Consider the following 25312-nt stretch of genomic DNA (forward strand, 5'->3'; position numbering starts at 1 on the left):
TGACCGTGACCGCTTGTTATATCACAGCGGAGTGGTAGATACAAAGCCCTGCACTGCCCTATAGATTACATTAGATTAGATGAAACTTTATTTATCCCTCGGGTGGGTTCCTCCGGGAAATTTAGTTTCCAGTAGCACAGCACCGACAGAAGTTGCAGAATGTGAGCAGAAATATACCATATATACACATATATAAATACAGAGAATACAAAAGGGATAAATAGGAATAAGAATACAAGGGAACGGCACATTTCAAGTGAGTCTATTACACCGTTGGATATTAACAAAAACTATTGCACAGTGAAAAGGCACTACAGCTACTTGTTCCCCCTCCTTTGTCCCCGTTTCCCCTCCCTCTCCCCTCCAGCCAGGAGTTAAACAGTTTGATGGCGTGTGGGACAAAGGACTTTTTAAGTCTGCTGGTCCTTGACTTTGGGAGAAGCAACCTGTCACTGAACAGACTCCTCTGGTTGTTTATGGCCGTGTGCAGAGGATGCAGAGGATGCCCAGCATGGTCCATAATGTCCATATTGCACCTTAATTTGTTTTTATATAAGTGCGTGGAATGAGTCTTCAGTTGAATGTTTTTTTAATAGGCAAAAAATACTTAAGTAAATGGCGAGTTGAATTTTTGTCTTTTTCTTCTATTTTTGCTGATCTGAAAATTGATCCGATCCGTGACTTAAAACCGTGATCCGATCCGAACCGTGAGATTTTTGATCCGTTGCACCACTAATATCGACCAAGACTGGAATCTCTATGTCTCTTAGCTTTTTTGTCATATGGGCTGCCTTTTGTGTAGTTTGCAATATTTGCCTTTATTTAGCTGAAACTAAAGTCTCATGTTCCTTAAGTACATCTGCCCTGTTGAACTTATTATGGGAAATAAATATTTAAATCAAAACAAGCTGCTGATTATTTCACATTTTACTTGTGGGCAACGGCACATTTAAATCTTACAAACATAGTTATTTGGCATATCTCGTGATATATATCGTTATCGCCTGAAATGAAAAAAACATATTGTGATATGAAAAAATCTTATATCCTCCAGCTCTACCGAGGAGCTATGAAGGAAACAAAGGAGTTTAACATCACACAGTCAATATGGCACACTAATAATTTCCTAGAAAACTTCCCAGAGGCCACAGGGTGACTTCTCTTCACACACAAAGGTTTAGGGCTGGGTATCGTCACTGATTTCTAGAATCGATTCGATTCGATTCAATTTGAATCGGGGAAATTTTGCCTCAGACAGTCAGAAATATTATAATTCAGATCATGCATCAGTACATTTCCATATTTTTATATCTATAAAAAGAAAGCTGACACTTGTGAGACTTTATCAAAGGTGTGAGCATCACAGCAGAGGACTTTGTGTCAAAGTAGCTGAGGATAAAACAGAAAAATATGAAGGTGATTTTCCTGGCCTGGATTTTATAAAAATATTTTACAGTAGATCAAAAACGACAGAAACCCATGAATCAACATATGAACATTACCTGATGCTGCTGAAGTGAAGCAGAGCAAAGTTACAGAGGTTTTATTAGAGGTACGGCTAAGCGTTTTGCAATTTTGCATAATTTTAAAAAGTTTAAATTTGTTCAGAAGCCTGTTGAACAGCAGAACTGAGGCTTTCTGTTCGGTAGTAAGTAAAAGGAAAAAAAAACAGCGGCCGACAGCGCTGCAAACAACGATAGATTTGTGCGCAAGTGAATAATGAAGAAAACAGATTTTTAGACGGGAAACTGTTCTTGAAGTACAGAGAGAGAGAGAGAGAGAGAGAGTGGGAGAGAGAGAGAGAGAGAGAGAGAGAGAGCTGTGCATGAAGTGTGATTTTATCGTGGTGGAAGCAAAACAGTAAAAGTCAGAGGGAATTCATGACGATGTTTATGTGAAGCGTAGTTTGGATCTTCTTTTGCTGCTGGTTCAGTCAATATTGTTTGGAGAGAGATAAAACCTGCAGCTTCTGAATCAGAGCAAAAAGGACGTAAACACAAAGCGCGGACGCGCCGAAACATCAGAATCAGCGAGCTGTCGGCTTTCAGCCCCGACCGTGTCCGTGCCGTCGGTGAGAAAGGCGACATCTCACTGATTCTGATGTTTCGGCGGGTCCGCGCTTTGTGTTTATGTCTTTGTGCAGAATCCGTGTTCCTGCTCTCATTTACTGTCTTAGCTGTTTGGTGGTTGTTGAAATGTTGTGAGGTTTAACCAGAGATTCTGGCGTTTCAGGCAAAATAAATTTATATTAAAAAATCGATTCAGGATTTTAATGAATCAATATCACTTTATCCAAGCTAGAATCGATTTTAATCGATAAATCAACAATCAAAACCCACCTCTACAAAGGTTTCACAGAGCCAAAGCAGTGTGATTTACATGTACAAACTGGAGTCTATTAGATAGATATGATACAAACCACTGCAGTGCAGTACCTGTAATACCTACAGCGTGCTCTAATCACTCTAATAGGATATTATGGTCGACAGTATCGAACGCTGCACTGAGGTCTAGCAGGACAAGCACAGAGATGAGTCCACTGTCAGAGGCCATAAGAAGATCATTTGTAACCTTCACTAAAGCTGTTTCTGTGCTGTGATGAGCTCTGAAACCTGACTGAAACTCTTCAAATAAGCCATTCCTCTGCAGATGATCTGTTAGCTGTTTGACAACTACTCTTTCAAGGATGTTTGATATGAAAGGAAGGTTGGAGATTGGCCTATAATTATCTAAGACTGCTGGGTCTAGAGATGCTTTTTAAGTAAAGGTTTAACTACTGCCAGCTTGAAGGCCTGTGGTACATAGCTGATTATTAGAGATAGGTTGATCATATTTAAGATTGAAGCATTAATTAATGGCAGGACTTCTTTGAGCAGTTTTGTAGGAATGGGGTCTAAAAGACACGTTGATGGTTTGGAGGAATTAATTATTGAAGTTAACTCAGAAAGTGTTTTCAGGAAACAGTTAAAATGTTCAGTTTCTGCCATTTGTTGAAACAAGATCTAGAGCAGGGCTCCCCAACTCCAGGCCTCGAGAGCCGGTGTCCTGCAGGTTTTAGATGTGTCCTTGATCCAACACAGCTGATTCAAATGGATAAATGACCTCGTCAATATGTCTTGAAGTTCTCCAGAGGCTGGTAATGAACTCATCATTTGATTCAGGTGTGTTGACCCAGGGTGAGGTCTAAAAACTGCAGGACACCGGCCCTCGAGGCCTGGAGTTGGGGACCCCTGATCTAGAGTGTGATTGATCTGCTGTGTCAACAGGGTCATGTACTGTGGACCTAATCAATTCGCCCCGAAAGCTGCAGCCATGCTATCACAAAGTCATATTTGTTTTGCAAGAGGTTTCACAAAATGAAAGTACATATGTGGTGGGGCGTGGACTGTGGTGCCGTGCGGACGCACCTGCACGGCATCCGCAATCACGCCCGCTGTGTTGGAACACGGAATCGGTGAAAACTTAAATCTGTTTTGATTCAGAAATTGTAATATTTTAAATTCTGCCACTCTGTTCCTCTGCAACTGCCGTTTGAGTTTTGCACAAAATGCATTCTGGGATATTTGCCTGGGTTTGGCTACAGTAGTAGTACAGAGCTGATTGGAGACCAAAACAGCCAATTAGAATTTTTGCCTCCAAGTCTGTGATTGGTTGGTTTTCCGGCACATTTATAACAGTGTACAGAGAGCTGAGCTCACACGAAGCAGCAGTGTTGCCAACTTAAGCTCGGCATGCACTGTGCGATTATTTCAGTCGCGTTATTCAGCTCCTGCTCAAACTGTACGATTGACTTGCAGGGGTTAGAAGTTCGTAGGTCAGAATGCAGGGTCTCACACTATACGGCCCGATGCTCTAATGTGACCTGAGTGCTCACACTGTGCGTCCATAACATGAAGCTTATAACACAAAATCTGTCTCTCCCTCTCTGTCTTTCACTCACACACATCACCACCATCAACTTTGCTAAATTACTAATGAAAAACTTTGACCGGGCAGCTGAGATTGAGCAGCAATGTCCATCCAACTTTTTTCACGGTTGTTGTGGTCGTGATAATTTTGTGAGGCCACATCAAAAAGGCTCGGATGAGCTTTCCAAAGTTCTACAAGTTGTGCCTCCATCGCTTGTGTCCAGATCACACGCTGCACAGCCGTGCGTCTTTTCACTTTCATTTCTGTGTTTGCACGTGCGCAGTGTGAGAGGCTGCAGTGACACCCTAACGACGGCCGGCAGGATTTCAAACAGGTTTGATTTTCTGTATGCCCAGCATTAGTGACTTTGCCGCTATATTTAGCGAGTTTTCAGACCCCCTTAGCGACTTTTTTGCTAAAAAGCGACTAGCGACAAATCGGGTGACTTTTTCTGGTATTATTGGAGACTTATTTATGACGACTTTTGACGTGAAAACGCGTCTCGCTCTTACTCTCAACAAGCAGCGGTGCTGCCCTGGGCACCTCACCCGTGCCAAAGCGCTCACAGGCGAAGGATAGTCCTCCCCCAGCTGCTATCAAGGTAGATGTTCCCACCTATGCGTCCAAACTGCAAATGAATCGCGCATAAGCGAAGCCGCTGCTCCCGCACTGACTGTAACGCAGTCACTTCCTCTTTTACTGTTATGCTGTTTTGTAGATCACAAGGTTTAAAGCTACTTATAACCACACACACACACATAAAGTAACTCCACCAGAGTGCCAATTTCAGGTCATTTTTGCCGGTCCAAGCCCGGATAAAGGAGCAGGGTTGGAATTGTGACGACGTTATTTCTTTCTCCAACAACGTAGGTTACAATGACATTAGCATGACCAATTATGCAAATTAGGCGATGACGTCTAGCGACTTTTAGGACAGCCAATAGCGATTTACCTTACTTAGGAGTTGGCAACACTGCGAAGCCGAGACGCTGTGAGCGACACACTGTCAGCAGGTCCGCAAAAGTCTGTCAGCACACAGAGCAGCGATCTGAGCGAGAGCAAACGCCAACAACTGAACGAAAAGGGCTGTTATTGTGTGTGTGTGTGTGTGTGTGTGTGTGTGTGTGTGTGTGTGTGTGTGTGTGTGTGTGTGGATAATCGCAAACACTGAAATATATTTCTTCCACGCAGCAACGAATTTTGTTCGCTCGAATTAAACTTTTGTTCGCTCAATATAATTTTCTCCTCAACACGCAAAATTTGCGCTTGCAATTTTTTTTTACGTGCGCTCAGAATGGAGGCACTAAAATAAGGCCATACAAGATCCACAGGTCAGAGCTGGTCAGAGTTGTCACAGTAACGTTTATCTTTAAGTCAGAGTTTCATATCTGGACTGATTTATGAAGCATTTTCACACCACAGAAATACAAATTATTACACGTACCTGCGTCTCCAGTTTCCTGAGACCGCGGTCAAGTGAGCCGTTTGAGTTTAGTTTCGGTTTATAACGACAATTGTCAGCAGCAGAAGTTTCTGTGGACCTCCAACCAATCAGAGCACTGCTGAAAAAACGTGACCTGGTCCCACAGAGCCTGATATTTTTCATGGTACCATAATCATTTTCACTTTAAAGTTATAATAGTTAAGTGAAACTAAATACTAAAAATAGATGATAATTTTAGTGACCTAAAATAAAAAATAACTTTGAAAACAAAACAAATGATTTTGTGATCTCAGAAAACTAAAATATGTTCTTCTTCTGTGACACACCGTAATGTGTGGTCACATTATGATTTCATTTTGTATACTGTATAAGTTTTCATGTGTAGTTTTGTTAAAGAAGAGTCTTAATTTTGTGATTTTTGTTGGGGATCGAACATGTTGTGCGAGACTCCGCCTCAGTGAGATGGTTTATTGTGATACAACTGCTCGTCTTCAGATCTGGCAGAAGCGAGAGAGGAAAACACACTACTGTCGTCCATCTCATCATTTACCTCTTTTTTCAGGTTAGTAAGTAATAAGGCCACACATGTGGTCCACATAATTAACATGCCAAGTAAGGGTAAAACCCGCAGTGGCGTGTCCAGCGGAGTGGCCTGGGGGGGGCACAGGCCACCCCCCTCAACCAGACTGGCCACCCCAGGTGCCACCCCGAAGCTAAAACAATAAAATTCAATGAAATATCAAATGTACGATTATATTTTCACAGTGAAGCTCAGATATCCGAGTGTAAGTGAATGCAGCATCGGCTTCTGCAATATGAGCGTCATGTTAGCAAAGGTAGGAGAGCCAAGCACGAAAGAAAGCACCGCAGAAAACAATTTTTCAGCGAAAGATTAACAGGTTAACATAGTTGGACTGGCCATCGGGCATACATTTGCCCGGTGGGCGGATGACTTATTATTATTATTTTTTTTTGTAACAGCATGAACAATGAGAGGTGGTGGATTGGTCAGATGCTGGCCGATGTGTAAAAATAACTCAGTTGTTTGGTGGTGGCTATGGCGGAGCTTCCACAGAGGCCAGCAGGTGGATGAGGGAAAGGGGAGGCAGGAGGAGGAGAGACCCGAGGCAGCCGCCGGTCCGAGTGTCAGGTGAACTGAACTTCAGGTAAGAAGTTATGACCTGCAGTCTATCTGGGTCAGATATAAACCAAGTTTAGGTGGAGTTTATTTTCGTTGTGCTGACTTTTTACAGTCAGTTACAATAACTCGTACTGCGTGCTAGCTAGCATGACGGAGTTTCTATACAGCTGGGTGGGTGCTATGATGTTACTGATAGTGAACTTTATTTTATTCATAAGGTTAGTTAGTAGAGTTTCCAACGGCTCCTTATATAATGGAATGGTCCCTCATTCAGAGAAAATATTACACGTTTCGTATTGAGCTGAGAAGAGACGCAGTTTGTCCCGGACTTTAGCTATAATGAAAAAAAGACACAAAGCTGGACTTATTCTGCGTCTTTACGCTGTCAGCTGCCTCTTCTTCTCTCATTCTCTCCCCCTCCCTACCCTGTTCCTACTTCAATCATGAAACTGATCAATGATCAGCTGATCGGCTTTTCTCTCTTGTTTATTTATCGCTCACTTTGCCCCAGAAAGAGGAAACCGCCGGATGTCGCGCTAAACAACAGCAGCACGTTTAAGCTTGATCAGCTGTTGTTAGAATTTATTTAATATTACTTTCTAGTATCAGCTGATGTTTGCTGGAGCCACAGCTGTAAAGCTGCTGGTCATGATGTCGGTTTGGATATGTGGTGAGAGGGAAACATGAAGATGAAACCAGGAGATGTCCTTACTGAATCATCAGAGCTGAACAGGTGATGGAGAAACAGGTTTTCTTTTAGGTGACATGAATGAGTTGAAGTTATGAACTGTTTCTGAGAGACAAATAACACCAGGATCCTTTTCTAAGTAGCTGACAGCTGGTAACTGTGCAGGGGCGGGTCTAGCAAAGTTTTGCCAGGGGGCCAGGTAGGGCATTAACAGGGAAAGGGGGGGACAAGGAAATACTTTCTTATTCTCATTTAAAATGTTTCGCTTTTATTAAATAATTATCTGAATCTTGCGAATAAAGTTTTTATCTGATGTAAAATGTATAGAAATCATACATATACCAACAAGACTGTACATCACTGTCACAACACCGTTTTTTTTTTCATTCAAAGGCTTTATGGCTTTAATACCTGGGGGGCCGGTCTCCAGTCAAAATGCCCGATTTTTTGTCCCAGTCCAGCCCTGCAGGTTAATACTGGCAGTGTCACTGTGCCAGCTGACTGTATTTCATCATCAACCAGTGTTGTTCTTTATACATCAATATTACCAAAGTTTATCATAAGGCAGCATAGAAAGTATTTACTTGCTTTCAGGTTTCATTCAAATGTTAGTCTTTTTATTTATTTCCCCAATTTTTTCCTGTTTCAAAATCAAACACCAGTTTGTGAGAAGATTATCTTCTTTTTTTAATAGGCAGATAAAGTTTTGCATTGGCTAATTTGCCAATTGTATGTTAAAAATGTTCGTATTTTAATATTCAAAAATATTTTTGCCCAAAACATATGTCACTATATGTCAGTAAAAATACTATGCAAATATTGCTGTCCTTGAATGCTGAATAAACACTGACAAAGCACTGATTGTATCTCTTGTACTTTATTAACGCAGTATCTAAAAACTTTGCATTGTAGTGGTTAAAATCTCATTCTAATAAGAGTTAAAAGCGCATTCGGTTATTAGGTTTATAGGGTTATTGAATTATGGTTAATGGTTGGTAGAATTTTTTTTTTAACATTATCTGCCAATTACATCTGCCACCCTTCTCCAAATCTGTGCCCCTACCTGGCCCCCCCAACAAAAACTTTCTAGACACGCCACTGAAAACCCGACCAGCAGTTTATCTTATTGGGATCTATATTTGTTTGTTTTGCTGGTTGAAATGTGTTGCCATTAAGACAGTGGGAGCTAGCTTAGCTCAGCACAAGCTCTAATTGTGTGTAGCTTCGGCTTTCTCTTTTGCTAAACTTAAGGCTCCCTCTTGTAACAACAGTAAAACACGGCTCCTGTACATTTGAGTTTGTGAGTTCACAGACACAGTTTGATGTCCTGCCACTGTCTAAAGTTAGTGTAATAACAACTCAGGTAGCTCTGCAATGTTGGTGTGGGGATTTCCACTACACAGATATGCCATTAGTATATGGTACAGTGTGGGAATGTTTTTTCTATCAAACAATGTGTGGGGAAAAGAGTGTCATTTGTAGCTCTGAGTAACAAACAACAGATATGTCTGTTTAGATTTTTGTTAATATTATTTAAGTTTATTCCGAATTTGGGAATGTGAGACAAAGATTAATAAAGAGTGATGAAACTAATTGTTTTGTTTTTGTATGAAACCTTTTAATTTTGTAAAGGTTTGAGCATACCTCCAAAATGTTATATTTGTATGTGTTGATAAATGCAAGGTAGTGTCACGGTTCTGGGTCATTTTGACCCAGCTTTTTCTGTTTCTGTTTTGGTGTTTTTTATAAATTTCTAAAAGATGGATTTAGGACAGATAATCACATGGGCTCATGTGTTTTGGGTGTACCCCAAGCTGGCAATCCTCGCAGGTCGTCCTGCTCGTGGGTCTGTTTAAACATGCTCTGTTGCCGTGTGCGGTGTTTTGTCTCTTTCTCCTCCTCTCTCGATACAATGAATGAGGCGGCATTTCGATGAGCCTTTATCGCCTCACTGTGATTTAATCTGCCTTCAAAAGTGGCCTTTGAAGGATGCAGCCCCTGAATTGGGAAATGGGTACAGTTTAATGTCCCAGAGGTTTTATTAGATTTAAGTCAGGAGAGCATGGAGTCAGTCAGTGGTGTCTGTCTCTGACAGAGGGTCCAAGAATTTCATCCTGATACCTAATGGCAGTCAGGGTGCTGTTTCCTAGCCTATAGGGGTTTGTGTGTCCCTCCATGGATATGACTTCCGAGACCATCACTAACCCACCGCCAAACCAGTCATGCTGAACAATGTTACAGGCACCATGACGTTCTCCACAGCTTCTCCAGACCATTTCACATCTGTCACATGTTCTCAGCATCAACCTGCTTGTGACGTGGTGTGGATTATAGCTCAGCTGAAGAGGAGGGATGGGGCAGTGGGTTCTAGGAGTCACAGCTGGCAGTTATCACTCTAATCATGCCTCTCCTATCTAAGCAGCACGCTTGGACCCAGAAGTGGCGTGAAAGATCCGTAAAGCAGAGCAGCAGCTGGAGCATGCTGGAAAGTGTCCAGCTCAAGCCAGCAGAAAACGTGTGAAAAGCAAAATAAAAATTAATTTGCCAGTACAATTTTAAGAGTTATCAGGGCCTTGTGTCACACTGCTCTCATTTCTGAAAAGCACAGGGCACCAGTGGTGGACCTGCCAATTCTGGTATTCTATGGCAAATGCGACTTGGACTCCACAATGCCCTGTAGAGGATGTTGGGCCACCCTCTTGAAGCCTGTTTCTAATTTGTTGGTCAAAAACATTCACACCAGTGGCCTGTTGAAAGTAATTTTTTAGTTCTGGGAGTGCTTATCCTGTGTTCCTCCTTGCACAAAGGAGCAGATACCATCCTGCTGAAGGGTTGGATGCCTTTTACAGCCTTATCCAGCTGTCCTGGAGTAACTGCCTGTCTCCTGGAATCTCCTTCATGCTCTTAAAGCTGTGCTGGGAAACGTTTGGCCAAAGGAACATAATTCAATGAAGTCTTTATTGACAGACTTTATGTCCACAGAAACAAAACAAAACACAACATATAAACCTTAATAAAAATATATAAATTATATAAAACATTTGTAAAAATATAAAACACAAAAAATACACAATTACCTAAAAGAAATCTATAAATACACAAACACTTCAACCAGTGTTTTCTCAGACTGGATGAGTAACGCGAACCACTCACTGTCGGATCTGTGAGTGCTAAAATTATACTGTTACTCGAGCCATCCAGTCGTTCTCTAAAATTGAACATGAACTTTATTAAAAGTGCTTTTAAATTCCATAAAAATATCTGACTGGCACTACCCCCTCCAGGTGTCCTACAAAGGATTCTCATTGCATCATTACATGCAGCTCGTGCATACTACATTGTTTGTAGGATGACTACAAGGGGGCAGTATATAGCTGTGTGCAATACACTTTAAACAAAGCCACTTTAACTGGAAGTGAACAAAAGCTGAATTTGCATGTAGTAGTATTTGCCTGCACATAGAGCTTACACTGTCGTCTGTATATGTCATCATCATCATTCATTTGATCAGTAATAAAGTGATCGAGGTATTTCACCTTTTTATGAACCTCCAGAGTAGGGCTGTGCGATATGACCAGCAACGGCGCTAGAGCCAGCTCGGCTCTCCCCTGCTCTGGCTCTAGCGCCGTTGCTGCCAGAGCGATAGTGGCTGAGACGCAGCAGAGGTGTAAGCGCCTGGCTTAAAACAGGACATATTAGCTGCATTTAACCTTCAGTTACACTTTATATAGTTAGGTAGGAGTCATAACATGTTTCTTTTAAGCTGAAAAACATTACACCCAGGTAACCTGGTGTGTTGAAAACGTGTTTCCCGACTATGTTTGCTACCCTACAATCCGTCCTGCTCTGTAGTAAAATCAACGATATTTGACCGTCCTGTTGCTCCCATTGAAATGTATACAGCCTATTTAAAATCTAAAACTTAACATTGTCCGTAGCCTGCTGCTGTTACCACTGTCCTGTTTGAAATGTAATGAGAGAAACTGGTTATTTTGTCATATTTGCATGTGCCGATATTGAACCCAAGGCACTAACTAGCTAACTGACTTGATGCCCATTAACCTTATAACTCCTGTTGTGTGTGTGTGCGTGTACAGAGAGACAGCCAGGTTCATAATGGATATGAGGAAGTTGTTTTCAAAAAATGGAGCCACATCCAGGTTAAAAGTGTAAGATCAATAAAGGATTATGTTGGATCAGTGTTTCAATATTTATATCCTTTATTAGATGTTCATGTGGTTTGGTTATTTGCCTTTTGGTTGAAAGTACACTGAAAGAGGACTTTTTTATTAGTGATCTTAATATTTTTTTTTTTTTTTTAATCTAATTGAATACAATCTATTTGTGTATGATTGTCAGTCCAAAGAGGGAGAGAGGAAAGGGGAACGTGAGGAGAAAGTACAAGGTCAGGAAGAACCAGGTAAGAAAACAGGCAGGGAACAGTGACAGGCAAAACAGAAACTGTTAAACTGGCAAAGAAAAAAAAAAAAATTTTACTCATACAATCTGGAAGTTGTGTTCTCCCTATATTAAAGCTGCTGTACAGAATCTGCAAAACAAACTGGGTTGTCAGCCCTGGCACTGCATTACCATATTGAACTTCAGTCAGAGGAAGTCACGGTTGCCAAAAACTTTTTGAAGCTCAAGAGTGAGGCTGGTGCCATTCCAGATATGTTAACATTGTACAATCTTCTGGTTAATCAGATCTTCCCCACACTGAAAACTGTTATTCAGGTTGCCCTAACAAACCCAGTTAGCAGCTGTAACTGTGAAAGGTCTTTTAGTGTCTTGAGTCAGCTCCATACCTGGCTGAGAAGGACCATGGGTCAAAGCAGACTCCAGCACCTGGCTGTGGTGTCAGTTGAGAAAGAGATGCTTGAGAGAGTTGACCACCAAAATGTGATAGACAGATTTGCCAACCTCAAGGTGAGGCAACATAGGTTAAAAGAAAAGAAAAAATCTGCAGAGCCATAGTAGTATCTGCACTAAAGATCTTTTCGTACATTGTATACATTGTACCATAGGCCAAGGTGTCTCAATTTTTTTTAATTTTGTAATAATATTTTGTACATTTCAAGGACTCTTCTATTTTTGGAGTGTATTTTTTATGTATCTGTATTATATTATACAAACACTTTAAAAGTGAATCTCTGTCCAAAAAATGCCCTCAGTTTACTTTTTACTCACTATGAGTGTCATTCATTATTCTCCTGCAGTAATTAAGGTTAGGATATGTATTTTCTTTTTAAATTCCAATCCATTCTTCTTTGGCAGTAGTAGTCTTTAGCAGCATTTAAATAACCTTTATCAGATTTGATGGTTTTGTTACAGATGTTTCAAAAAAGTGTTTTGCTTTTCTTTCACAAATGTGGGGATTAAATTGTGTTAAAATGTACAAAATGGTGATGTCATGTTTTGTGACGAGGACCCAGGCACAGAGAGACTTGATGAATTTAAGAATCTTATGATTTAATAAAGAAATTTGCAGACTTGCACAGAGAGGGTAAAATTATGATGACTGATAATGGAGATGAAGAGAACAGACGATGAGGACAGGGAGGAACAGGGGTTTAAATGCACCAAGGAGACAGTCAGAGGGAACTCGGGACAACTGGAGACATTTAAGGATGCAGGGACTCACAGAGACAGGGAAGAAGTCTCATCGTGACGAGTAAAGTTTACCTTGCCTGGATGGGCAGCTCTCTGGGTGCTCAGCACCCCCAAAGCTCTGATCCTAGAATCGCCCCTGCGTGAAACTACACATTTTTAGACATAAGTTGCAATGGCCGCCGTTTTCTTTCAAAGTTTGAGTCTAAAGTTTATTTTTTAGCACCTGACGGCTCTTTTTTGCTTCTCATCCTTAAATACTCTGCATACTCTTTCACGTGATTCAGTTTATTTTGAAAAGTCTCAACAGGATCTTGAGCTTTATTGTGACAGGTTTACATGTAAAACAAACAAACGGACAGCGGAGCCATGCGATGGTTTTACCATCATTGTTGCTAACGACAACACGTAAAAACAGGCGCTTGTCCATCCATAGTGTGGTTATATTAAATATAAGAGACCACCACTATGTCCGGTTGGTTAGCCATCACCGTTTTGTCCGTCTGTATCTAGAGGGTCAAAATGGTGGTGTGACCTAAAGCATATATCTATATTAGATCTTCACTCGCGACTGGTTTGTGATGCTGTTGGAAGTATAACACTCCCCTAGTGAGACGGCAGCCAACAGAATATATCTGGTCCTGAAAAAACAGGTAAATGATGAGATGGACGACAGGTAGTGTGTGTTTTACTTTCTCGCTTCTGACAGATCTTTATTTATACACATTCATGTGTTCACAACGGGTTACAAAAACCTCTTAAATCATCAAAAGACAGGTTGAGGTAAATTCATCATATCATCTGACTGATAAGTGGTCACACAGAATTAAAAAAAAAAATCAGCAGTGATTCAGGAGTTCTACAATGTAAACAGTTTATCTGAATAATAATATTTTGTTTTGTTTTAAGCCTTTATATACACTGTATTGGCAAATGTATTCCATCACCATCGAAATCATTGAATTCAGGCGTTCCAATAAACAATAACAAAGTGGAAGGGATTGGGAATAACAGCAGCTCAGCCACAAAGTGGTAGGCCATCTAAAATCACAGAGCAGGGTCAGAGGATGTTGAGCCACACAGAGGTCTATGTTAGTGTTTGTTTTCTTCCTCTAAGGAAGTACAGGAGAACGACTACCTTTTAAAAGGTTTAATTGGTTTCAGAAGTTGAAATTACAAGTTGCAGTGCTGGACCTCAATCTGAACCAGCGGTCTGCTTCACATAAAGGATGATCCTGTAAGCGGACTACAGTTTTTATACCACAACAAAAACAAGCATTTGGCGGTCGCCAGGGCAACGGTACTGACTGCACTGTGCCAAGTGTAAAGTTTGTTGAAGGGGGGATCATGGTGTGGGCATCTTTGACAGGAGCTGGGCTCAAACCCACAGTTCCAGTGAGAGGAACTCTTAATGCTTCAGCATACCAAGACACTTTCATGATCCCACTACTGTGGGAACAGTGTGGGGAGGGTGCCTTCCTCTTTCCTACATCACTGCACAAAGTAGGTCCATAAAAACATGGATGAGCAAGTTTAGTGTGGAAGAACTTGCCTGACCTGCACTGTGTGAAGGCAGACTTTTGGCAATATAATATAGATGTATTCCATTATTTTATCCAGTATATTGTTTTTAACAAAATGTTCATATACCTAGACTATTAATATACATACACACACAGCAAGGTAATGCAAGTAATGACAGGAGCACAGAGAACAACAACAACTAAGAACATTTTGGAACATGTGTTGGGAAATTTTGGGGAAACAATCTACAAAGTAACTGACAGTTATTCCACAGAATGACTCTGACATGTTCATCCCAGAGCCTTGTTAAACACGTTCTGAGCATCATCAGCGAGCTCATTGAGGAAATAATTCAGAGCTTTGTAGGTTGTGATGAATGAGAGGCTCATTGATGCTACAATCCCAAATACTGGAATCCATCTGGCTGCTTCCTCTGCTGCCATTGATGCAACTATGCTTGCAGCTGAGACCAACAACTTCAGGATAAGATCTTTGGTTGTTTTCTCTGCAGACAGTTTTGATTTAATGACAGCACTCAGATCAGTGTATGGAACACCTGAGCTGGCAGCAAGTCTCTCCAGAGATGACTTATCAAGACCAAACCCAGCTACATATTTTGAAACAACTGCAACCATCAAGCCGAGATCAACAGCAGCAGAAAGCAGAGGAACTGGAACCCCTGCTACAGCTGCAGACAGAATAGAGTAGTATTTTATTTTAGACTGAAACGCTTTTTTCTTCTTGTTGATGATCTCCAGGTTGATGTTGGGCATGACGAACAGCAGAGCATCTCTCTTGTGTGCAGGAAGTTCTCTCTCTAAGGTCGGATGTAAGAGAGAGAAGTCGTACAGGTGGAGCTCAAAGCTGGACACCAGGAAGACCTGTGGGGACACGACGCCTTGTCTCTGAAGACCTGAGTTATAAAAGAGATAAAACATGATTCACAGTTGAACTTTATTATGATGAATGATAACACCTGTTTGCACTGGTAAAGCAAAGAGATCAGTGAAAAATATGTGACTGTAAACTTTGAAAGAAAGAAGGAAAAAAAACACTGACTTTAAAATTATTTATTAATTATTATTAAAATTAATTATTTATTTATTCTGTTTTACATAAAGAGGATCTTCCAGTCTCAATTTCCTCTGCAGCTCAATAAAACCTGACTCATAAAGAAGACAGAATCTGTAGTTATATGCAAAAATATAAAATTATAAATAAATGCATATACATATATTTTATTAATTTTCCAACAGTAAAAATATAAATCAGCTGCATTTTTCACAGTAAAAGAAAAATCTCACCTTGAATGCAGTCGTCTCTGATTTTTGTCAGAGTCCTCTCTGCACTGAAGTCTCTCTTTCTTTCCTCAGCTCGCATATTGTTGTCAATCTTTGAGCGAACAAAGTAGAACTTTTTCTTTATCTTCTGAATCTCCTGAGCGAGTTTCACATCATTTTCTCTGAAGCGAGTGTCTGAGATGATGATGAAGAAGTCAAACTTCTCAAATCCAACAAGCTTCAGGTACTTATCAGCTGGAAATTTGGTGGTGCCGATTCCAGGAAGATCCCATAACATAACATTGGGAAAGTTTGGATGAGTGTAAGCTCCAACCTGTGAGGTGGTTTCTACAACACCAGTAGGAGCAGCTCCCTCATCTTTGTCATCTATCCCTCTGAAGGCATTAACAAAGGTGGATTTGCCTGAGCCACATTCTCCTGTGATGGCGATATTTAGTGGAATATTTTCTTGTTCTTCTAAATATTCTTGGATCTTTGCAGCTGCTGCTGCAGTGTCGTTATTCTGCAGTGCTTCTTTAACTCCAGCAATTAGATCCTCCATGTTGATCCTGAAATAGAAGAAAAATAAAAAGGTGTAAAAATCACTGCTGCATTATTTGGAAATACTTAATATGCAGACATCTGGTTAGTCATATTGCCAATGACTAACCAGATGTCTTCAGTATTAGAGTTATCATAGCAGTTTAAAGAGAGGATGGAACAGAACCAGATATAAGAGAGGAGTGTACGGTATTAGTGATCAACAACCCAGGAGAGGGGAATGAAAGTGTAACAAGATTAGTGGGCAGTGGATCAAGTTTACACAAAGACGACTTTAACTTAGTAATTATAGAAAATATTTGAATTATTGTAGGAAGTTCAAAAGTGGATAAAGAAGATGACAGTTGAGTAGGAGGGGAAAAAATGCAAGTAGGACAGTTGACCATATCACAAGAAGAGGGCAACAGTTGATGAAGAACAATTTTTGTATAAAAAAAAGTCCATAAATTTGTTACAGACTGCAGCAGAGTGTGTATGAATGGCAAAGGTTTAAGAATATTATATAAACTAGAAAACAAAGTACGAGTGTTTCCTTCAGCGGATTTAATAACAGAAGTGCAGTAATTACAGTTACAGTTATTTATTCACTTATTCAGTCACTTTAATTTTAAAACTGTGTATATACTGTATATTTTAAGTATTTTTTATCTCATTCTTATTGCCTGTTTATGCCCTTATTTTTAACATCATGCTGCTCTGTTGTATCTTAATTGCCCCTTGGGGATAAATAAAGTCTATCTGACTCTGATTCTGTAGGCAGATTTAGCATGATGAATAACTTCTTTATAATGTTGTATATGACTGAGATACATGTCCTTATGAATATTAAGTCCTGTTTTCTTGAAGAGACGTTCCAGGCGGCCTCCAGTAGCTTTAAGTTTGTGAAGTTCAGATGAATACCACGGGGCAGAGCGAGAGAAGGAAACTGTTTGAGTTATCTGGGGAGCCAAGGTATCTAAGAGGTTGATAAGTTATAGTGAGATACCAGGTCGTCTATGGAACCTGAGGCATACCTTATACCTGTTGTTGTGTAGGATTGCAAGGCCACCCCTATATCCCGACACACGGGGCTGGCAGGTGTAAACAAATCCAGGTGGAGTGGTCGAATTGAGTTCCACTAAATCATTTGGATGCTGCCAGGTCTCCATTAGACATAGAAAGTCAAGTTTATGATCATTAAGAAGATCATAGACAAGAGGTCCCCTGCTGGAGAGCAATTGGGCAATCCAACGGGAACGGGGTGGTCACTGCTAACATTGCAAGCTGACCTGGCAATGCTAGTGAGCAGTCCGCCCCTGTGCAAGATGACCACAGGGGTGGTATCGGGCTCCTGCTGTCGATCCTGTAATTCCATCTGTATCCACGGAGAACATACTCTCGACGCAGGCGCCAGGCGATGTCCAGGTGCAGCAGTAAAGCCGGCAGAAGGGCCAAGATATGCTGGAAGCGTAGATAGAGTAGTTCTGATGCCCTGTACCTCAGAGTGAAGGAGACAGGCCTGAGTATGGACAGAAAAAACCCAGCAAGAAGAGCCCGGAAGAACAGAACCTTAACAGTCAGCCCAGCGGCTAAAAGCTGATTCTAACAGCTGACAGTAAAAGCACGCCAGCCGACTGGTAAGGCAGAGAAACACTTTACCTGTCAGACAATATAGGTTTAGGGAATAAAATAAACTTGCGTAGCTATACTAAGCGATAAGTATAGAGAGAGCAGCGGCAGCCAAAACGTGGCAGCGTTCACTCCCTTCCATGTCCTAACAGAATTTATCTTTGAAAAGACAAATTGTGATGCAACTTTTACATCACATACTGAGTTATGGCTAGTTCTTGATGATTATTACTAGGGGTGGGCTTTGATGATCGATTTATCGATTAAAATCGATTCTAGCTTGGATAACGTGATATCAATTCATTAAAATCCTGAATCAATTTTTTAATATAAATTTATTTTGCCTGAAACGCCAGAATCTCAGGTTAAACCTCACAACATTTCAACAACCACCAAACAGCTAAAACAGTAAATGAGAGCAGGTACACGGATTCTGCACAAAGACGTAAACACACAGCGCGGAGCCTCCGACGGATCAGAATCAGTGAGATGTCGCCTTTCTCACCCGACGGCACGGACACGGTCGGGGCTGAAAGCCGACAGCTCGCTGATTCTGATGTTTCGGCGGGTCCCCGCTTTGTGTTCACGCCCTTTTTGCGCTGATTCTGAAGCTGCAGGTTTTTATGTCTCCAAACAATATTGACTGAACCAGCAGCAAAAGAAGATCCAAACTACGCTTCACATAAACATCGTCATGAATTCCCTCTGACTTTTACTGTTTTGCTTCCACCACGATAAAATCACACTTCATGCACAGCTCTCTCTCTCTCTATGTAAGGAAGTGACTCTTACCTTCAGTGAAGGCTGGTTACACTTTGTAATGCAAACAATAATCGTCTCTCTCTCTTATTTCAGTGTTGAACTTTGTAGATGGTCCCTGAGCTGTAACAGTCCACCACTGAGACAGGAGCGCTTTGAGATGTTTGTGGTTTGTGTTCAGTGTTATGATGTGACTGGAAGGTGTTGTTTTTCTCCTAATGACTTTTCTTATTGTTTGGAAGATTTAATTACATGAATTCCCCCCCCCCCCCCCCCCCCGCTTCCGAGTGCTTCTCCCGTCCCGTTTTCTTTTTCTTGTAACTACTGCGGTTCGAGCTGCTTTAGTGACAAATAGACACACACAGACAAATCTACCCACTTACTCGGTACTGTGGAGATTAAGAACAAATAAGAAGAAACAGGACATAGATCATTTCACCAAACGATGGAAGTTTACCTGCGTGTTGGTGCTGGAAAGATGATAAATATTGTATTCAGCAGTAATTCTGATGATGCGGTCTGCACAGACTGGAGCCTTGTTGTACTGGCTTAATCTTTCTTTCTTTAAATGTTCAGTGTCTTTAGCCCCTCCCCCCAAAAACAGCAAGTGAAACTGTTGTTCAGCCATTTGACTTTTGTGAAAATTTCAGCTCAACAATAATTATGATATTTAAACGCACACTGTATTTTAAAGAATGTACATTAAGAAACAGATTATATTAGATTTATATTTCAAATATGACAAAATGCTGATTTTACAGCAGGAAAATTATTGTATCTCTACAGTTTAAAAATTTAATAAGCTTTCTGCCTGCACAGAGTGGATAGCGAAACAAATGGAATCATCATAAATACAATATTTCATATTTATTACTTTTTTCTCATTGCTTTATTATTGTAGCTCTAGTAATAAATAATAAGGGAAGGATTCTGGATCAGCACCATGATGGAAACTTGTGGCCATAGTATATACAGTATTCTGAAGGTCTAAAATGTCACTGTATGTACTTGCTTGTGTGTGTTTTATGTGTATAGATTTTTTTAAAGTCTTCCTCATGATATAACATTGTCCAGACATGCCTGGTAAGGACACGAGGAGGAAACAGTGACAAAAATAGCTGTGTGAGGCTACGAAAGGTAGTGGATCCCTACAGTACAGATATTTGTTTAAAAATGTTGCGATTAAAAGTAAAAAGTTGCCAGAGATACAAATACTCAAGTAAAGCACAGATACTTTAAAATTCTACTTAAGTACACTAACAAAGTATCTGTAAAGCCACTGTCATTATCATAATGAAAATAACTCAGCCTTTACCAAGAAACTACAACTAATATATTAGATGCAAAAATAAAAAAAAAGTTTAAAAACACAAAATGCTGGTCAAAAGCCAGAATCAAGAAACTTTTATATATGTAATTCCAACTGTCCGTGTCCTGCTGAGCTTAAAATGCTGAAAACTGTTGAACTCAGAGACTCTTCTTCTTTGAGGCAGTTGGCAAACAAAAAAACTGCTATACTTCCAACAGCACCACAAACCAGCAGGGAGTGCAGATCTAAATGGCAGGTAGCATATTCAGAGCTTTTAAATGAAGAAAAAGATCTTTTTTTTTTAAAAAAAAGATAAAAAGTTAAGATAGGTGGGGGTAGAGGTGTAGACTGCCCATTAAATCAGCAGCCTCACTTTTACAGTAAAGGGGATAAATGTTGCAGTTCAACAAGTTAAAACTAATCATATCGGTAACTGATGATGAACTAAAATCTTTGAGAAAATTTTTTTTGATAATAATTTAGTTACATTAATTTTTGTGTAGAACATTTAAAAGTTCCACATTGTAACGGCGGTCTGGCGAGGAAGGAGCAACTAGTAGGTCCAGAGGGGCACGTGGTGTGCCCCAGTACATATTAAACAAATATGTAAGACTGCTTTCTTCCATTTGCGCAACATCTCTAAAGTTAGAAATATCCTGTCTCAGAGTGATGCTGAAAAACTAGTTCCTGCATTCATTACTTCCAGGCTGGACGACTGTAATTCATTATTATCAGGAAGTCCTAAAAACTCCCTGAAAAGCCTTCAGTTAATCCAAAATGCTGCAGCAAGAGTCCTGACAGGGACTAGAAAGAGAGAGCAGATTTCTCCTGTATTGGCTTCCCTTCATTGGCTTCCTGTTAAATCCAGAATTCAAAATCCTGCTCCTCACATACAAGGTCTTAAATAATCAGGCCCCATCTTATCTTAATGACCTTGTAGTACCATATCACCCTATTAGAGCACTTCGCTCTCACACTGCAGGCTTACTTGTTGTTCCTAGAGTATTTAAAAGTAGAATGGGAGGCAGAGCCTTCAGTTTTCAGGCCCCTCTTCTGTGGAACCAGCTTCCAGTTTGGATTCAGGAGACAGACACTATCTCTACTTTTAAGATTAGGCTTCAAACTTTCCTTTTTGCTAAAGCATATAGTTAGGGCTGGACCAGGTGACCCTGAATCCTCCCTTAGTTATGCTGCAATAGACGTAGGCTGCCGGGGATTCCCATGATGTATTGAGTTTTTCCTTTTCAGTCACCTTTCTCACTCACTATATGTTAATAGACCTCTCTGCATTGAATCATATCTGTTATTAATCTCTGTCTCTCTTCCACAGCATGTCTTTATCCTGTTTTCCTTCTCTCACCCCAACCAATCACAGCAGATGGCCCCGCCCCTCCCTGAGCCTGGTTCTGCTGGAGGTTTCTTCCTGTTAAAAGGGAGTTTTTCCTTCCCACTGTCGCCAAAGTGCTTGCTCATAGGGGGTCATATGATTGTTGGGTTTTTCTCTGTACCTATGAAGCGCCTTGAGGCGACTTTTGTTGTGATTTGGCGCTATACAAATAAAATTGAATTGAATTGAATTGAATTGAATTGAATTGAATTGTGTGAACGTTAGCCGGACAACTCGGAGGTCAGACAGTTAAACAAAATAACAGTCCGTTATTTGGCGTTAACAGAACAAGACCATACAAGCCAGGTCTCCGCCCTGTTCGTACATACGTACATGTGCCAGGGTTAAGTAGTGTACGGTGTCTCTAAACAGATGCACGGAGAGCAACATGCTCGCCTGTAATGGCAGCCGCTGCACTCACACTAGTAAACCTTCCAACTATTACAATAATAGGACGACACCCCGTAGCAGTATTATACCATAATAAGTGTTGTTGCAACATGTAGAACTAAATGTGTAGAAGTTTGTTGTTGCTTTGGGTTTTGAACAAAGTGATGATTATAAGTTTAACAGAAATGTACCAGCTTTTAACAACCTCACCAGCTATTTGTGTAGAGATTGTTAAGTTTACGAGGCGCACCCAAATGCATCACAGTCATTGCTTTTTGCCCTATAATGTCGTGTAGACACACAAATGTTTACATTTCCCTACATATAACGTAAGTTATAGTTTCATATCTGGACTGATTATGAAGCATTTTCACACCACAGAAATACAAACTTACACGTACCTGCGTCTCCAGTTTCCTGAGCTCTTTCTGGTTTCAGTTTAGTTTCAGTTTAGTTTCAGTTTATAACGACAATTATCAGCAGCAGAAGTTACTGTGGACCTCCAACCAATCAGAGCACTGCTGGATGTTTTTATGGTACCATAATCGTGTTTACTTTAAAGTTATTATAGTTCAGTGAAACTAAACTAAATACTAAAAACAGATGTGGATCATTTTAGTGACCTAAAATAAAAAATAATTTTGAAAACAAAACAAATAATTTTGTGATCTCAGAAACCTAAACTAAAATAAGTTCTTCTTCTGTGACACACCGTAATGTGTGGTCATATTATGTGAATTCAATTCACGAAATTGACGGCTCATTTGGAGTACACTTCGGATTGGGATAGCCGTCACTGCGTCGCTGTGACATAATAGGTCTCAAAATGCGTACTCCGGAGCGTGCATCGCTGGATTGGGACACAGCCAGTGATTCGTTCATGCTACGATTCAGCACAGCAAGGGAGGGGGTGAGTAACACAAATGTGCTGTTAGCATGGTAGCAGAGCGATGCTACTGTGAGCTGAGGAGATTTTGTCTTGATGTGAGCTTCTACTCAGGGCTTTTTCTTCCAGTTCAGAGCAGAAATGTTTTTGTTAATAAACTGGCTGTTGTTTTTTTACACACAATTTTAATTATAAGCTAGATATATTTGTACTAATGAAATTAGTTTGCTAACAGCAAAAGGGATGAGTCAGTTGCGCTTGTGAATCATGATTCATGAGTCAGTAAAGTGATTCTCGAGTATTGAACGATTCGTTCATGATTCGCGCATCACTAACTGTCTGCCAGCACAGGCGTGCCATACGCCGATCTGCGTGCCATCATTGTTTCTCCACTGGCTGCGGTGAAAATATCGAAAGAGCTCCTCCTGAAGGTGTTGAGCCAAATTGCAGGAGCAGCTACATTTATGCATCCATCATCCATCCATCCTGCATCCATCCATCCACCCACCCTTTCTTCCTTCCTTCCATCCATTTATATATAACCTGTGTGCACAACAAAAAAACTGCCGAATTTCTCATTCTCTGTGTTATGCTAGTACTTTATATCATACACTCGTTATAATTCATCATCTCAATGCATCATGGGAATCTGGGGATTCCCATGATGCATTGAGTTTTTCCTTTCCAGTCACCTTTCTCACTCACTATGTGTTAATAGACCTCTCTGCATTGAATCATATCTGTTATTAATCTCTGTCTCTCTTCCACAGCATGTCTTTATCCTGTTTTCCGTCTCTCACCCCAACCAATCACAGCAGATGGCCCCGCCCCTCCCTGAGCCTGGTTCTGTCGGAGGTTTCTTCCTGTTAAAAGGGAGTTTTTCCTTCCCACTGTCGCCAAAGTGCTTGCTCATAGGGGGTCATATGACTGTACAATATAAAGCGCCTTGAGGTGACTTTTGTTGTGATTTGGCGCTATATAAATAAAATTGAATTGAATTGAATTGAATAATTCAGTATTTGTTATGTTGGAAATTATTATGTGATAATGTAATAACAAAAATTATTTCTCCTGATTGGTCCAATCTGATAAGTATAGAACAGTATAGATGACTGTAGTGTGATGAGTTCGCTGCCCTCCAGTATTCACAGTGAACTACAACACAAGTATCACAGATGTGAACTGTAATGAACTGTCATTGCTGCCTGTTATTAATAAAAATGTTGTGACTGAACATAATAACAGTGTTGTTTTTAATTTAATTTTAAATAGTTGTTCCCAGTGCACCGTATAACACTTCATAACCCCAGCTGAGTTAGTTTCTATAATTACTGGATGTGGTGTGGACAGGATTTTACAAACTGTTTATTCACGTGTTATGTTTAACTTTCGTCTGTACCTAACTTATTGGTGACAAAATGTTTCATCTGCGATGGTTTTTGGTTCGAGTCACCACTAAATATGAAATGAGGATCTTAAAAACACCCTCAGGCCTGGCAAAAAATCTCCTGTATGCTGAAGTTTTGCTAGTTGCTGCCAAAGGTGAAAGGGTCCAAATGTGATTCATAATGGTGACATATCTCTAAAATTTTTAAAACTTCAAAGAATCTCTTTACAATTTTCTGCTCATTATAGAATAGGGAGTGTAGAATTATGAGCAGAAAAATAAATTTAAGCAATTGTATTATGTTGTAGCAACATAATAAAGCTGAAAAAAATGAAGGTCTAACTAGTTTCTGAACCCACTGCATGCATGTATGCATTTCTCTCTGATTTATTTTCACATGTTTGGTTTGCTTTTGTTGAATAAATGTAACTGCCCGTGTAGCTAAATCTGACATATTTTCATGTTAATTAATATACAATGCTGTGAAACTTCCCATGATGCAATTCACTTCCACTGACAACACAACATCCACTTAAACAAAGTCAACTTTCAGGGATTTCCTTACCGGGATGAATGAGACACACATTTCACTCAAATCTGTCAGGAGACAAACACCATCTCTACTTTAAAGACTAGGCTTAAAACGTTTTGGTAAAGCATATAGTTAGTGCTGGATCAGGTGACCCTGAAGTTGACCTGATCAGGTGACCTGAGGGCCAGGTGGAAGGAATCACACTGATGAACTCTGTTCCTTCTTTAGTGACGCGGAGGACCGGCAGTGGAGCCAACTGGAAAGTTGGCCACAGAGAAATCAGAGGTGGTGAGCTGGACGCATTGTGTGCGCATAACGTTAAATAAAAGAAAGAAACAGTTACAGAACGCTGTGTGGCTCCGAGTCTTTCACATGCTGCAATAGCTGTAGGCTGCTGGAGGATTCCCATGATGCACTGAGTGTTTCTTCTTCTGTATAAATAAAATTGGAGTAAATGTGTCATTAAATATCTCCTTGTTGGTCAGCCACAGCAGGAGGAGACCTGCTTTGTATCACCTCAATAACACCTCCAGCCTCAAAGTGAAAACAAAAACAGAATGACGACTGACCACATGAGTCATTTATGACACATTATTCTTCTTAATTCTCTTCACCCAGACTCACTGAATGCAGTGAGTCTGGGTTCATCTCCTATAGATGGTGCAGTTTGTCAGATATCACTGTGACCCAGACTGAATGGTTACTGCCCCGTCATCGAAACTATGATAAGACTCTACATTGTACTTATACAGCTGGCTGTAAAACCAGGCTTTAAGCATTCAGTGTTTACAGTAGCTGATACTCAAACTCAAATTACTCTTACTGTTCAACATTAACCGACTTTTTTCAATGATTAACTTTCTTTTTCAACATTATAGGACTTAATCAGTCGAAGCCACT

General features: G+C 40.4%; 1 protein-coding gene across 1 annotated transcript; it reads right to left on the reverse strand.

Annotated features, from left to right (window-relative positions):
• Positions 1-14566: 14566 nt before the first annotated feature.
• Positions 14567-17508, reverse strand: LOC134644746 (interferon-inducible GTPase 5-like). Its single transcript, XM_063497786.1, has 3 exons — positions 17423-17508; positions 15618-16162; positions 14567-15226 (listed from the first exon to the last, which is right to left on the reverse strand). The coding sequence occupies exons 1-3, from the start codon at positions 17506-17508 to the stop codon at positions 14604-14606; spliced, it is 1254 nt and encodes a 417-aa protein (XP_063353856.1). The 3' UTR covers positions 14567-14603.
• Positions 17509-25312: the final 7804 nt, after the last annotated feature.

The sequence above is a fragment of the Pelmatolapia mariae genome, linkage group LG16_19 (genome assembly GCF_036321145.2).
Source record: "Pelmatolapia mariae isolate MD_Pm_ZW linkage group LG16_19, Pm_UMD_F_2, whole genome shotgun sequence".
Lineage (NCBI taxonomy): Eukaryota > Metazoa > Chordata > Actinopteri > Cichliformes > Cichlidae > Pelmatolapia > Pelmatolapia mariae.

Excerpts from the sequence above, each read along its gene's own strand:
- LOC134644746 (XM_063497786.1), bottom strand. The coding sequence starts at position 17,508 with ATGGAATTACAGGATCGACAGCAGGAGCCCGATACCACCCCTGTGGTC. Across the intron at positions 16,163-17,422 it reads CTGCTCACTAGCATTGCCAG|GATCAACATGGAGGATCTAA; the intron begins GTCAGCTTGCAA and ends CTTCTATTTCAG. Across the intron at positions 15,227-15,617 it reads CAGAGACGACTGCATTCAAG|GTCTTCAGAGACAAGGCGTC; the intron begins GTGAGATTTTTC and ends TTTATAACTCAG.